At 41.6% G+C, this 15,495-nt stretch overlaps 1 protein-coding gene across 13 annotated transcripts in view; it reads left to right on the forward strand.

The window, feature by feature from the left end:
• The window catches only part of SLC11A2 (solute carrier family 11 member 2), a 49,582-nt gene that overhangs the window by 24,614 nt on the left and 9,473 nt on the right, over positions 1 to 15,495 (forward strand). For 11 of the 13 annotated variants that reach the window (XM_045523490.2, XM_045523491.2, XM_045523496.2 and 8 more), the window contains 14 exons: positions 791 to 942; positions 1,501 to 1,626; positions 2,041 to 2,160; positions 3,748 to 3,854; positions 4,385 to 4,455; positions 4,563 to 4,630; positions 5,714 to 5,869; positions 6,518 to 6,676; positions 7,502 to 7,588; positions 8,320 to 8,439; positions 8,594 to 8,743; positions 9,280 to 9,353; positions 9,959 to 10,112; positions 11,578 to 11,631. In XM_045523490.2, coding sequence (XP_045379446.1) covers positions 791 to 942; positions 1,501 to 1,626; positions 2,041 to 2,160; positions 3,748 to 3,854; positions 4,385 to 4,455; positions 4,563 to 4,630; positions 5,714 to 5,869; positions 6,518 to 6,676; positions 7,502 to 7,588; positions 8,320 to 8,439; positions 8,594 to 8,743; positions 9,280 to 9,353; positions 9,959 to 10,112; positions 11,578 to 11,631 — 1,598 coding nt within the window. The remainder of the gene's footprint in view (positions 1 to 790; positions 943 to 1,500; positions 1,627 to 2,040; positions 2,161 to 3,747; positions 3,855 to 4,384; positions 4,456 to 4,562; positions 4,631 to 5,713; positions 5,870 to 6,517; positions 6,677 to 7,501; positions 7,589 to 8,319; positions 8,440 to 8,593; positions 8,744 to 9,279; positions 9,354 to 9,958; positions 10,113 to 11,577; positions 11,632 to 15,495) is intronic. The other 2 variants (XM_074374873.1, XM_074374874.1) reach the window with 1 other exon arrangement.

Below are 15,495 nucleotides of genomic sequence, written 5' to 3' on the forward strand. Positions count from 1 at the left end.
TTCTCCCAGACCTTCCCCCTCCCTGCATTTAAAATTAAATGCAAAATGCAGGATTTAGGGAAACACTGATGACTAGTCTGAGATGAGCCCTTCTGTCACAAGCTTGATACCTCCTCCCTCCCCAGGCTCTTCACTGCAGGCCTTAGTCAGGAGGCAGAGGGTTCCTGTTGGGTGGTTTCCCTGCAGCTTCAGATTTTAGCCTGAAATGTGGCAGGATTTTGCCACTTCCACATTTTTTGAGAAGCCTGATGGAGGTATAATGTCCAAGGGCGATTCTTTCAGTAAGTCCTATCAAATGAGGGGAGCTGGGGAGAGGGATGTGTCCCACTAGACTGACCTATTTCCTGTCTTCTAAAAGTTAGGATTTTAGGTTACCAGGGGGTTTAGTATGGGAATGTTATATATTAAGCCCTAGACATCAGTGTTTTTAGAAGAAAATGAAATGGTTTTCAAAATTGGCAAGTGGGAATAGAAGAGTGAAAGTAGGGAGAAACCATTGTGAGATTAGTGTTGAAAACTGATGTAGAGCTCAGTGACCAGGGAAGAAGGGTGAGGGGTGCTTTTTTACCATAAACATTTTTGTATCTCTCAAATTTTCAACCATGTGAATATATTGCCTACTCAAAAATTAGTTTATTAAAAATAAAAATAAAGTACAAAAATTGAGATAGGGTCAGGATGGTCTTGTGCATTTAGGTATTAAAAAGATTTAATTTCAGTATTTCTAAGATTGAGTTGTTAGTGTATTTTGTTCATTTTAATTAATTTCTTCTCAAATCTGTTACTTCAGAAGATGCTTCTGGAGACCATGGGGACTCTGCCGGTCTCAGTGCCATCAATCCTGCCTACAGCAATTCCTCTCTTCCGCAGTCCCCCGGCGGGCACTCGGAGGAGCCCTTCACTACCTACTTTGATGAGAAGATTGCCATTCCTGAGGAGGAGGTCAGTTACAGGTCCTTGGAGGAAAACATTATCTAGAGAAAACCTATGAGTGAAAAATCCGCTGGACAAGTCAAGGTTCACCAACCTCAGACCCAGTTTTGCCAAGCAATCTCTGAAGACTGAATTTTTGTCATCAGAGCAAACAACTGTTAAGGAAACTGAGGGCCCTGGAAACCTGTTGCCAAGTTGTACAAGTGAGCGTTTTTTGATCAAGAGAGTATGAATTTCATGTTCCCTTTTTTATTGTGGCTTTTGTCCCATTTGAGTCGTGGTTGGGCACAGAGGTACTGATATTATTGCTCAGGTTTTAGAGTGAAAGGCTGTTGGAAAGAGCAGTTAGGGGAAGGGCTCTTATTTGGACAGAGAGGTGGCCACCTTATTGGTAAGAAGTGGATAAGATTGAAGTGAAACTGGACACACCCAATATCTGACTTCCTAAATCCTTTTTTCTTATGAAGCTGATATTGTTGATTTACATGTGATAATAAAATAATAGATAAATTAGATCAGCAATTTAGAGGTGATGATTATTTTGATCTCTTTTCCTCTGTTGTATAGTACTCTTGTTTTAGCTTTCGTAAACTCTGGGCTTTCACGGGACCAGGATTTCTTATGAGCATTGCTTACCTGGATCCAGGAAACATTGAATCTGATTTGCAGTCTGGAGCAGTGGCTGGATTTAAGGTGAGCATCTAGTCCTACCTCTGTCCCTTTTAAACACTGCACACCTCACATCCTTTTCCTATACTCTGCCTGTTGCATGTCAACCTCAGTGGCTACATGCTGTTACTTCATTGGCAGTGACACTTAGATGAAAAGTACTTTCCATCTGTTTTTAAATTTTATTTTATCCACATAGTTTCCCTGAACAAAGGAGAAACTGCAGATGGGAGAAATGAAGGCTCAGAAAGGTGAGAGGTGACCTAGCAGGTTCTGTGTAGAGTGTGATGCAGAACTCAGGTCATTTGATTCCTGACCTGGGCTCTTTCCTGAATGTAGTGTTTCCTATTCACATTGCCAAACAACCAAACAGAAAGGACCCCCCTCCCCCCACCCCCCATCTAATGAGTGTTATGATGAGATCTTGTTCTTGTCTAGTTGCTCTGGATTCTTCTGTTGGCCACCATTGTGGGGCTCCTGCTCCAGCGCCTTGCGGCTAGACTGGGAGTGGTCACTGGGCTGCATCTTGCTGAAGTGTGTCATCGTCAGTATCCCAAGGTGAGGAGTTTTTGTTTGTTGCTCATATAGGAATCTGTGTGTCTGGCCCCACTGTTATATTGAAATAGTGGAGAACTTGGGAGTCAGTAGCCCTGAGGAGTGGGAGTCCTACAGAAAATTCTGTAGCCCCTCTTGCTGCTAAGCCATGTTTCTGTGCTCTTTCAAAATCTAACTTGAGATTCACCTTTCCCAGAAGGTTTCCTTGGAAAAATTCTGTTTGAGTAAACATTTGCCTCTCCCTCTGCCTTCTGGCGTGTATCAGTGCCCCGCTCATGAAGGGGCAGGGGCGTTCTCTCTAAGCACTTTCCTTCTTACGTCCGTATTACTCCCTCACTTTGCATTGTGCATATTTTCTTTTTCCTTTGTCTTTGCCTTCAGTTAGAAAAAAGTGAGTTTTTTCCTTTTGCTACAAACTATATGTGGCAGGATCTTTGGATTTGTTAATAATTATTTTTCAGTCTACCCTGACCCTGGAGTTTACATGGTCCTCTATAGCTTCCTTCTGGACATTTTGGGCCTTTCTTACTGCTGCCTAATGCAAGAATGAATCCTGTGTCTGGAAGACAGCTTGGAACTGGCTTGATCTTTAGATAACATACCAGTCTACCTCCAGTTTATCTAAGTGTTTAGTCTCCTTTCCTGGCTGTGAGAAAGTATCCTTAGCTGCTTTTTTTTTCTTACGTGCTTTTCAAGAAGAAAAAAAAGAAACTTGGTAAATTTAAATTTTTTTAGCTTCTCTTTCCTCATGTATCTTAGTTGTTTTTTGTGACATATGTTTTGGGTAGTCAGTACCTGGAGGGTTTTTTTTGTTTGTTTGTTTGTTTTGCCTCTAGCCTCAGTGAGCCAGCATTTTCTAAATTTCTGCTGGATTGTTTGACCAGGTTAGTTTCTAGATTTTGTAATAGGACTCCCAATTCCAACCACGTTGCCCTGAGTCCCTTTGCATATCTACCTTTTTTCACTTGCTTATATATTATCATTACATTAAGGATGACTGCATCTTGATTGTGGTGGTGGGTTCATAGGTGTATACATCTATCAGAATTCATCGAATTATATGTCTGAAATATGTGTAGTTTACTGTACAGGAATTACACCACAATAAAGGTATTTTAAAAAAAGAAAAGAAGAAAGGATGACTCCAGCCTTTTCACATTTGTTTTGTCTCTTCAGCTATGATCAGGAAAGATATTTTCTTCTGCAGTCATTTTCTTTTCTGTCCTGAACAATATTTTGACCGTATTAGTATCCTCATTTTCCCCTAAAACTTCTAGGATTGTTTTTAGGCAAAAAATTAAGTGGAAATAATAATGGAAATTCCACTCCTCTCGCGAGTAGAAGGGAAAAAGAAAAAAATTAGGGTCCGCTGTTGCCCTGACCTTGGTTCACGGGCTCTGCCACATGGAAGCACCTTTGCCTTCTCCAGCTAGGGACCAGGTGGAGTCAAGTTCTGGTACTGCATCTCTAGATCGAAGGCTTATAAAGGACTGTTTATGGGTCAGTGCCAAGATGTGCCTTTCCAAACCATGGAGGAAGTTCTTAGAAATGATTAATTAGAACCATGTCTTTCTGTTGTTTGATGTTTAGGTTCCACGAATAATCCTATGGCTGATGGTGGAGTTGGCTATCATTGGCTCAGATATGCAAGAAGTTATTGGCTCAGCTATTGCCATCAATCTCCTGTCTGTAGGAAGGTGAGGGGGGTTTTCTCTAGGAAGTAATTGGTGTTTTGCTAGATTTCAGAACAATTGTGAAAACAAAAAACCAATTCATTTTCAATTTCCAGGATTCAACTCAAATATTCAGTTTTTTTCTGTGGAACTGTTCTGGAACCATCTTCTCTCCTGGCAGATGTGGGTTCTGTATCTTCCATGTTTTCATGTTGAGTTACACATACTTCTACTATACAGCGTGTGGCAATGTGTATTACAGTTATTTATTTGTATATCTGTTTATCCCACTAGACAGTGAGCTCTTTGAGGGGTAAGACCCATACTTTTCAACTTTGTATCCTAAAAGTCTGACATAGAGGACAAAGTTTGAATGAATGTATTTCAGTTGGTGCTGTGATCCTAAACTACCCAAGGGCTGGCCTTCAGCCACTGTTGCCTCTCCCCCAGGTCTTTGCTTTTCCAAGTGTTATGTATCGGGAGAGCTGTTGGGAAGAGGGTTTCTCAATGTTTCTTTTCTTTCCTTTAATCTCCATTTCTTATCTCTGACCTAGGATTCCTCTGTGGGGTGGAGTTCTCATCACCATTGCAGATACCTTTGTATTTCTCTTTTTGGACAAATATGGTAAGGAGAGTGGGAATGGAGGGGTCAGTCAAAGGAGCTACTTTCCATCATGTAACTAATGGGGAAGTCTGCCTTCTGTGAGCTCACTGCTGCATTTTCCCCTTTAGGCTTGCGGAAGCTAGAGGCATTTTTCGGTTTTCTGATCACTGTTATGGCGCTCACATTTGGATATGAGGCAAGTGTTACAGGCTGTTGGTTAGCTTTTTAAAACAATTTTTTCCCCTTTTGTTATAAATGGCAGTATAATGCTAGGCTGGTTTAATTGTATCACATGTGTTAATAAAAAGCCATTCAGCTGTGGGCCAATTTTGAAGGATTATGGTATAGCAAGGACTAGTGTCTAGGAAGGCCTGCAGGGACTGCTGGGTCAAAAATGACTATATTTTCTAGGACTTCCCAGACTGGATTCCCTGGGTCCAAATTGGCCGTCGCAACAACAGAACAACCTTGGAGAGGGTTAGGGAGGGGGTGGTAGGGTTGTTCTTGGCAGTTAACTTAGAGGGATTCTATTTTTGCTTATCCTGGTTGATGCTAACTGCAGCTTGGAGTTTCTCTGCATTGCAGCAGTTAATGAACTATAGGGGATAGTGTGGAAATGTAGTGGATATAGTGCATTTCTCCTGGTTTGTGCCCCAACCCAGACACTCCTAGGAATCAGTACCATTACGTGCTGTAATAGCGCCTTTCTGTGTCCAGTTGATTTCTGCTTATTTGGCCTAGCAAAATTTTAAAAAATATATCTCATCTATGAGTAGATGATACAGCTTGGTCTAAGGCTTCCAAGAGAAACGCTGAACCAGGAAAAAGTATGTGTGACAAGTGTTTCTGAATGAATCTCAGCAGATGCTCCTGGCCAAAATAAGTGATTTTTAGATGAGCTTATGTGAACACAGAAGTGTGATTAGTGTGGATAATCAAGAATTGACTCTGTTCTTGGGTCTTTCTCACAGGAGTTATTGTGAAGCTAGTGTAAATAGGCCCTTAGCAGCCATTTTATTTCTTTAGAATATTAATTACATTCTCTACACATCTATTTCATATATCTAAAACATGATGTAAAATACCTGGTTACCCCAGCCCTAAATTCTCTGACCTTGTGCTGCTTGGAGGTTTGGGTGGTTCTGTATTCCTCATTGTCCTATGTAGTTGTTGATGTAGGGATTTAGGGAGTAAAGGCTGTGGATTGTTCCCTAGTACTGCGTGACTCCCCCAGTATCATATTCCAGTAAAGGCTGATAGCTGTTCTGTTGGTATGTAGTATGTTACAGTGAAGCCCAGCCAGAGCCAGGTCCTCAAGGGCATGTTCCTGCCGTCCTGTTCAGGCTGTCGTACCCCGCAGATCGAGCAGGCTGTGGGCATCGTGGGCGCTGTCATCATGCCACACAACATGTACCTGCATTCTGCCTTAGTCAAGGTGAGCAAGGCCTCTTGCACAGTTCATGGGGTCTTTCCATTTAGTTGCAAGGGACGCACCTTTAGTTTACAACTGTTAGAGCTCTGAAGGAGCAGGGTGTTTTTCCACAGTTGAACTCCATATACTTGGACACAGTTTTTATCACCAAGGTGACCAGAGATAACTGACCCCTTAGAAAAGGAACTAAAGTTCTTCATAAAAGGTCTGAAGGTGCACATTGTCTCTTGTGTTTAAATCTCAAAAGCCTGGGTGGCCTTGTGGAGGTGAGAAGAAAGGAGCCCAGCCTGGCTTTTACTAGTGAATCTAATGCAAGAGTTTGCTGGGAGATTTCAGAGGCCTTTGTAATTCAGATTACCCTCCCCTTAGGTCTGAAATCATGTTGCTTCTGTAGGTCAGTGATTCTTCCAGCCACGGGAACGGAGAGCTCAGCAGTCACTCAGTCATTCTTCCCTGTTTGGGAATGTGTGGTGTCTTCAAAGGGACATGGGGTTCTTACTCACCCAGTGAACCAGGATGTAAGCTGATCCTTCCACACTTCATGTGATCAATTGTTTGCCCTCTAGGTCTTTCAGCAGACTTGAAACTCATGAAATAGTAAGGAAACTATCCCAACTAGTCAAAAAATGACTGTTGCTGTTATCTCTTTAGTCCAGACAGGTTAACCGAGCCAACAAGCAGGAAGTTCGAGAAGCCAATAAGTACTTTTTCATTGAGTCCTGCATTGCTCTCTTTGTTTCCTTTATCATCAACGTCTTTGTCGTCTCAGTCTTTGCCGAAGCATTTTTTGAGAAAACCAATGAGCAGGTGGTAAGTAAGCCAGGGTCCTGGGTGGCAGTGAATGTGATGGTAAAGAGAAGGCTGAAATGGGGTAGGAAATGTGACAGTGACTTAGACCTTAGGGAACATAGATGTCTAGTCTCAACACTGGCCCTGAAATCACTGCACTAGTCGGGGTCTACAGTCTAGGGGCTCTAGACCCATCTTTCCCAGCTTTTGGCTGAGAAGGGAGCTTACCTCGGACTAGAGGTTGCCTCATGTTACTGCGCTGGTGGCCTCACATCTGTTTGGTTCTTTGACATCCCCTTTTGTTTCCTGTTACCAGCTGCTGGCCTACTTGTCAGTCCTGCCATTTGGTTATGACAGGTTAGGAGGAATCAACAAACAGAAAACAGAAACTGGTTAGACAGACTGTTTTGTTATTTTGAATTCTCTGTCATCTTGATTCCCAACTGCCTATCTAGTTTTGATCAGTTTTTTGTTTCTCATCTATAGGACCTCTGACTCCTGGCTCTGCTTTGACTAAGGACTCCCTGTTCTGGGTGTCCTCTCGTATTTGAAGCCTTCTTAAGAGTTCTCACCTCCTGTCACCATTTAAAGTGACCCAGCATTCTTGTATTACCTTTCCCACTCTAACTCAGTAGATGTGTTTGATGCCACAGGGGTTTAGAAAGGGTACGGAGGAAGACCACAAGGGCCGTAGCTGCCAGTCTCTGCCCTCATCACAACCTCCGTCCAGTGTCTTACCTTTGGCGTATGTCTCTTAGATGCTCCTGTGTGATCTGTAGGAGAGATCTTCTTACCTGGGTCCTGGTCTCAAAAATAAAAATTGTTCCTAAACTGCTTTGGTTTCAGGTTGAAGTCTGTAGAAATAGCAGCAGTCCCCATACTCACCTTTTTCCTGACGATAACTCAACACTGGCTGTGGACATCTACAAAGGGGTAAACTTATTCAGATGTGTGATCTTTGCTCCTGAATCAGTATTCTTGGCATAGAATGTGGTCTTTTCTGTGGGTTCGCTTCAGCGCTCAGGATGTCTTCTCTGGAGTGTCATTTTTCCCAGAGGACCAGATGCCAGACATCCTTTTTGGATTACATGGAAGGGAACAGAAGATCACCTGAAAAGATGAATTGTATCAGATATTCCCAAACTTGTGTTGATAGTATATTGTTCCTAGGATGTTGATTGGGGTAACTAAAGAAAGTGTTCCTAGTAAAGTGTTCTTTATTGGGGGCCTCTCTGACCCTTTTATGCTGGTTACATTGTAAGCCTCTAAGAGTAGAATATATAGTACATAGCATTTCCCACATTTATTTGACCTTTCTCTTCACTCCTGTTACCATCTTCCAGAATAGTGTGTTAAGGAATATAATTTGGGAAATGTGTTGTAGACTTTTTTTTTTTTTTTAATATTTAAGATCTAAGCAGAGGATAAAGGCTTAGGAGCCTGGAGGAGAGAAGGGACTAGACTGAGGAGAAATGAAGGAGCATCCAACAGAATCTAGAATGAGGTCAGGATCTGAGTCTAGCTTCTGGACAGTGCCCAGCACAGCACTTGGTATAGGTGGGTGTGAAGCAAAGGAGAGGAAGAAATGCTGTAGAGAAATGCTGTTTGGGGTATCGTCTCAGAAGATCTTTGGCACAAACATCTTTCTCCCTTGCCTCTCCCAGGGTGTCGTGCTGGGGTGTTACTTCGGGCCTGCTGCACTCTACATCTGGGCAGTGGGGATCCTGGCTGCAGGACAGAGCTCCACCATGACAGGAACCTATTCTGGCCAGTTTGTCATGGAGGTACATGCTGTTTTGACTGGGATAGTTTAGGGGAAGAGGACATTGTCCGTTTGTTACTTCTTAATCCCATGCTTCTAAGGTCTTCCTGAACCTCCCCAAACCCTTTTCCATTTCCTCTTCCAGACATTCATCCCATTTCTGTGTCTTCTTTCAGGGATTCCTAAACCTAAAATGGTCACGCTTTGCTCGAGTGATTCTCACCCGCTCTATTGCCATCATCCCTACTCTGCTTGTTGCCGTCTTCCAAGATGTAGAGCATCTGACGGGGATGAATGACTTCCTGAATGTTCTTCAGAGCTTACAAGTGAGGAAGGAACTGGGGAAACCCATATCCCATTGAGTCAGGCAGCACTGTGTATTGCCCTTAGGTACCAAGCCTTGTACTGGTTGCTGGGGAAAATTTGGAAGAAGAAAGAGGCACAGTGTTGGTCTGTAGTGAATGCATATGAAATCCCTGGCATCTAAAAGGCTTTTAGAAATGGCTTGTTTTTTTAAGCCCGTTGAATAGGAATTATAAGCCATAATTACACATAGAACACAATTACTGTTCATTAATCCGGACAAACTTTAAATAATGTATAGGACACTGCTAGGTTTTGATGGAGGTTAAGGAGACAAGGTACAAATTTTGTAAGAGACACTATGGTCATAATTGATGCAAGGTTAATGACAGCTCTACAGATTTCAACATAATGCTCCAGCATGTCGGGATGACAGGAGTAATTTCTCATGGAGTAGATGAAGCAGGGTCTGTGTTTCCTTTTTGCTAACAGTCCTTCTCTCTAGGGTGATACAAGGACCCCCAGCAGCCTTATCTGATCTTAGTCTTTTCTTTTCCAGCTTCCCTTTGCTCTCATACCCATCCTCACGTTTACGAGCTTGCGGCCAGTGATGAGTGACTTTGCCAATGGAATGTGAGTGCACTTCTCTTAGTTTCCTAGAGATATGTGGGGGAAGGGCATCTTCATCAAACAGGCCAATCAGACAGTGAGTCTGTGTGCTCTGAGAGGTGATTGCTAGAGCTGCCCCCTCAATCTTTGACTTAGAAAATGGAGACTCTGAATGTAATCAAGACGGCAAACATGTATTTCATTTCTGGGGGAAAGTTTTCAACTTTTAGGACTTTAACTCTTCAACTTCAGCCACCGAAATTTAAGGCTCCATATTAAATGATCTTGATGAGAAAGGCATAAGCAAATACTTCTTATATACCTCTTTAAATGACATGGGTATTTGTATTTGAAATGACTTCTTATATCTCTAGGGACTCATGACTTTTTACATTTTTAGGGCTTGTGAGATTTCTAGGGTCTTTAACAGGGATTATTTGATAGTATTTTTTTCCCTCTATCATTGTGTAACTTTGGCTTATTTAACCTAATCTGGGACATAAGAACCACTTTTCAGTTCATTTTGAAATGCCTTTTACTCCTGTGTACCCCAAGAAACACAGTGTTTTTTTTCTGTTTGTGGACAGATTGGACTGTTCCACCAATAATTGTGCTGATTCTTTTTACAGAGGCTGGAGGATTGCGGGTGGTATCTTGGTCCTTATCATCTGTTCCATCAACATGTACTTTGTCGTGGTTTATGTCCAGGATCTAGGACATGTGGCATTGTATGTGGTGGCTGCTGTGGTCAGCGTAGCTTATCTGAGCTTTGTGTTTTACTTGGTAAGTCCAGTTGGGAGGGCACAGAGACATTTGGTGTCAGGGATGGCAGAGATGGGGCTGACTGTCACTCAGAAACGGAAGGCCCAAAAGAGCGCAGTAACAATCTATCTCTAGGTTACTGACACAATTTACATGAAATTGTTAAATCAGCTGTGATTCAACAATGTTTCAACCATAAAATTTACCCTGGTTCCTAAGAGCTATCAGTTTCCTGTTTCTGTGACTTCTGTCTGGTTTCTAGTCTTAATAATTCCTAACAGGAGAGTATAGTATGTTTGAGAAACTAAAAGATCAGTAGTGTAGAAAGTGGTACAAGATGGGCTTGGAGAGGGGGGCCGTGTAGCATGATTTCAAATCTTTGGAGTGGGACATATGTGCGTTCACAGCCCTGCCCAGCTCTGCTACTTAATCGCTGTCCAGTAAGGAAGGAAATAAATAGTGATATTCTGTCATTGAATTATTGTAGACTTATTTTTAAATGATGGTTATAAAACATAGCTACATAGAAAAGGAATGCAAAATTATGTATACCTAGCTAATCAAAGAAATTTTCGTAAGTCTAAAGTAATATATGTAAAAATGGTAATAGTAGTTTTCTTCAGATGATGAGGTTATGAATATATTCTTTTCTATTTTCCACAGCTTCTGTAATATTACTTATATTAATGAAAAACAGCTATAGCAACAAAAGCAGATCTGCCTCCCTGTTCTACACAGATTTCTCTAAAAAATAGGGTTGAGGATTAGGGGCGGCAGAATTGACACCATATCTGCCACAGAGAATAGCTAAGGATGGAGGCTGGAAACCTGCTGCTCATCTTTATAACACTTACCTAGTCCCCCACACCAATGTCTGCCACAGGTTAGGTACTTGATTGAGAAAATCACTTTAGTGAATATTGAAAAATTATGTCCTGGATTGATACATCCCTTTTTTCCCCTCCCCAGTAAACCATGGGCACGCTAAGATGATGCTGACCCTGTAATACAGGGACTTATTCCAAGGAAACTCAAGTAGCTGAGTATGTCCTTGACAGAAATTGTTTTAAAAATTTGCTGTAGAAGTTAAAGGAATCCTTTCTTCCTAAATTGGTTATGAATGTGTGAATTGTTCTCAGTCAGCCTGAGGTGATTGAGATTTCAGCGAATGACCACTGGGTAGCTCCAAAACGTATATATTTGGTAGAGCAGCTCAGGAGACTGTTCCAGTTGTGTTAGCCTGTCAGTCATTCTCCCCATCATGAGGAATGGGGTAGGACTGAAGAACAGTCTTCTGGGAACTCTCCCAGCCAGATAAAAGAAACAAGCCACAAACATAAAGCAATAGGAATGGAGGGAACTCGGTATTGAAAATGGTATGGCAACAGAGAGCAGGTTTGCGTGTGAGCTGTGCGGTGTGAGCAGTCACGGTGGGTAAGAGGGCTTCGGAGAGGTTGGTGAGTGATGACTGTGTTTTCTCTTTCAGGGTTGGCAGTGTTTGATTGCACTGGGCATGTCCTTCCTGGACTGTGGGCACACGGTAAGCATCTCTAAAGTCCTGCTGACCGAAGAAGCCACCAGTGGCTATACTAAGTAAACACTGGATCAGTCTATCTTCCGCAGGTAGCCATCAGAGCCAGTGTGTTTCTATGGTTTACTGTGTGAACATAGCCCAAAGTATGTGCTGTTGCACAGACTGCGTTTAGGACTCAGCTATTTGTTGGGAAAGAATTTGATTCATATATGTTTGAAAGATGGAGTTATTTTTCTTCCTGACCTCCTAACCTGGGAACTGGATTAGGTAGGATCTTTGGAAAGCTGACATTTGCTGCTATCACTCCAACACTATAAGCTCTTCAGTAGATGCAAAGGCCAGCTTGTTTTATCTTTTTGAGAAATAATCCTCTATGCATGGTTCTTAACAAGGCTATATGTTAAAAAAAAATTGGAAAATGCAATACATTTTTCAGAATACAAATGACAGGATGGGTATGCAAGTTTTATTTATCAAAAGATAATGGATTTTAAAAGCCTGAGAAATACTTCCCTTATGCTTCCCCTTTTAATTATTTTAATTATAAAAATAAAATCTCGATTAGGATGGTTTGATCCAAATTAAATATAAAATTATAAGACCCCTACCTCTATCAAGTTCAGGATTCTTTTAACTTATTTCCACTTTAAATTTCTCAATGAAAGTCAAGAAGGGTGAGAAAGCATAAAGAAAGTGATAAATGGACAAAATTCACCAGTAGGTGGTGGTTACTAATCGCCTTTGGAAATCACTATAAAGATTTTCCTCAGAGATTGAAAGCTTATTGGAATTTTCTTGGGAGTCCTGATTCTAATAACTCATGTTAGCACACAGCTTTCATGATACTTCTTCTCGAGCACTTTTCGTTGTAAAACCTTCACCTTCCTCCTCCAGGAGGGTAGTGATAGAAAAAGATGGTAGCATTTATGAACTGACCTTCTCTTGAGACTTTGGGGGTGAGGAGAAAAAACATGGAAGGAGAAGAAAAGCCATCTGTTTTGTGCCTAAAAGCCACCTTCTACCAGAATCATCATGTTTTTCTGAAGCATGCCCAAGATGACTTGCAAAACAGTCTCAGGAGCTCTGGATCTAACCGTTGCAAAGCTCTCTTTCTCAGCAAGTCCATAGGTATCGCTATGGTTTGCAAAGTTCTCTCAGCAGGGTTGTGCTGGGCTACCTCTCTTCAGCCATTCCCTCAGGGGAAAAAAGTTTGAGACCAGATGGTGGAGCTCTGGAGTCAGAGGAAATGGGGCCCTTCAGCATGAAGCTGCTGCTCTTCAGCTACTTCTGGCATTTTTACTCGTGGAGCCTGATACCATGTGGTTGTCTCAAATCAAAGCACATTTGTCTGGTGGAGATCATCAAGTCTGTTATAGCCACTGACTTGATGAGAACAGTAATGGGAATGGCATTGAAGGACTTCTCATTTTTTGGCGCTTTCCTTCGGAGTCCTTGTTGATAGATGCTCTGTGTTCACCTGAACCCCTAAAGGCATTATAACCGGTACTTTGTACAGTCAAAAACACAGACTGGATGAACTGTCTTTTCTCTGGCATTAAGGGTAAACTACTGTGTTTCGCTGGCCGTACCTTTATCTTAGCCCCTCCAGTAATGTAGCACAGGATTATGAAAGACAAAGGTCCCTAACTTCCTCCTCATGTCCATCCTGCTCCCCTGCCGTCATTCCTGGAACCGGTCATATGGGTGTACTCTGGACATTTTGGGGACTGACATCTTAGTTCTCGTCTGGCTGCAGTAGGTGAAGGCCAAACTGACATAGAAATTCTTTGTAAAGACGGTACAGTAACACTTACCTTTGACCTGGGTCTGGCTGGGTCCAGTCAGTCTCAGATTCACAAATAATTATAAGCTCAGGTAAAAGCTGCTGGTTTTCTTTTAACAGTTGTGTTTATGACTTGCAGTGATGAATATTTTCTTCCCAGTAAAATGGCATTTTATCACTATGTGTGTACTATCTGACAGTGTGAAAAACACTCCCATACTGTATTCCATTTGATCCTCTCAGAAAGTGTACTGTCTGTTCAACCAGTACTCTGGGTGCAATAAACAACGTTGAGAACCGAAGTCTTCCAGTGCCACCATGTGCAGTGTGTTTATGTGGAATGTTTAAGGATATACAATTGTACTTTGTGTAAATTGGCCCTTGTTCTCCATAAATGTGGCATGAAATATAATTGTGCTGCTACAGCATACTGGGAATTAACAAGGATGGGGAAGCACTACAGTTTGGCTCCTGTGAGGTTCTGCTAGTCTTTTTAGGAGTGGTTACAACTAGCGTTTAGTGACCATTTAATGTGTAAACTTGGTTTGTAATTAAAAACATTTTTTTCTTTTTCCAGTTTGGCTTCTTGGGTATTTTTTTCAACCTTGAAAATACTTTATTAAGGGTCTCAACAACATTGAAATAGTGAAACACTGATTACCACCTGGAATGACATATTAAACCCAAACTATTAGTGAATTTCTCTCTAGAAGGGATACAGAAATATAGTTGAGCCCTGGACAACTGAGGGCTAGGGGCGCTGACCCTTGGAGTAAAAAAATCTGTGTATAGTTTATAGTTGGCCCATCGTGTCCAGTGTTCCTCCAAATCTAGGGGTCCACATCCTTGGATTCAAGCCAGTCTTGGATCATGTAGTACTGTGGTATTTACCATTGAAAAAAATCCATATATGAGCAGACCCTCAACAGTTCAAATCCACATTGTTCAAGGGTCAGCTGTACCTAGGTTTAGTCCCCAGAAGACTTGATGAATTGCAGACACCAAACACTAATTTCTATTTACCCATTTAGTCAGATAGTTTTGCTATTGCTAAAGGTCACATCGTTGCCACATTTAAAGTTGAAAAAAAATTGTTACTCTGCCTCTCTCTGCTGTAAGCTGAACATTTCTCTATCTGTAGTCTTGTTTCATCATTGAGATAGGCTTTTGTAGTCTTTTCATGCTGCCAATAAAAAGTAAGTATTTGAAAAGAGAAACCAAAATCGTTTAGCTTAAAAATGAAAGAGCATTTTGGCAGATCTGATATAAATGGAAATATTGGCACCATTTACTGAAAACAAAGCTCATGCACAGTAAATTACTAGCCTTATCATCAAACACATGACCAGAAAATCTAAGCCGGCACTTAATTTTTTCCAAAGGTGTCACTAGAACTTCATTTTCCCATTCTCTGTTGCAAGCTTTCCCTGTCTGTCTTACAGGAGCTGAATACTGTAAGTAACACCGTACAAGTTATCTTGGGATTTTGTTCTCCATGTTATCCTTTCTCTTTTAGCTCTCCCTTCTTAACTTGGGTTTAATTTCAGAAGAAAAACAGGATGCATAACAATTTGAAGATCCTGATTTGAAACATTTCCTTTAGCTCTGCCCTCTGGAGTGGTTTCTGTTCCTTCACTGGATAGGACCAATGAATCTAAATGTGTCAGCTTCTCTTGGCATCTTAGCTTCTGAATGTTAACAATGGCTAACACTTAGTACTGTGTGCTACTCCTGGTCTGAGCACTCATGATCTCACTAATTCCTATCACAAGAGGATCAGACTCTATATAGATAAGGCAACTGAAGGGCCAAAAATTACAATAACAAATTACTAGTAAGTGGGCAGTTGGCATTGGAACTTGAAAAGCTTAACTCCAGAGTTAAGACAACAACCGTTGGTGTTTAGCAGCACCGGGAACATCAACACATCAAAGAATTTGCTTGATACTCTGATTAGTGCTAAATGTTTTAGATCAGAAGTTGCCATCTGGTAGACTAATTTTGTTAGGCCTGTGCTTAATTTTTAAAAAGGTGAATGCTTTTTGGTAGGTGTGGAAAATGGACAGGGCCCTCTATGATCCAACCCA

The sequence above is a fragment of the Camelus bactrianus genome, chromosome 12, assembly GCF_048773025.1.
Source record: "Camelus bactrianus isolate YW-2024 breed Bactrian camel chromosome 12, ASM4877302v1, whole genome shotgun sequence".
In the NCBI taxonomy this organism is placed as follows: Eukaryota; Metazoa; Chordata; class Mammalia; order Artiodactyla; family Camelidae; genus Camelus; species Camelus bactrianus.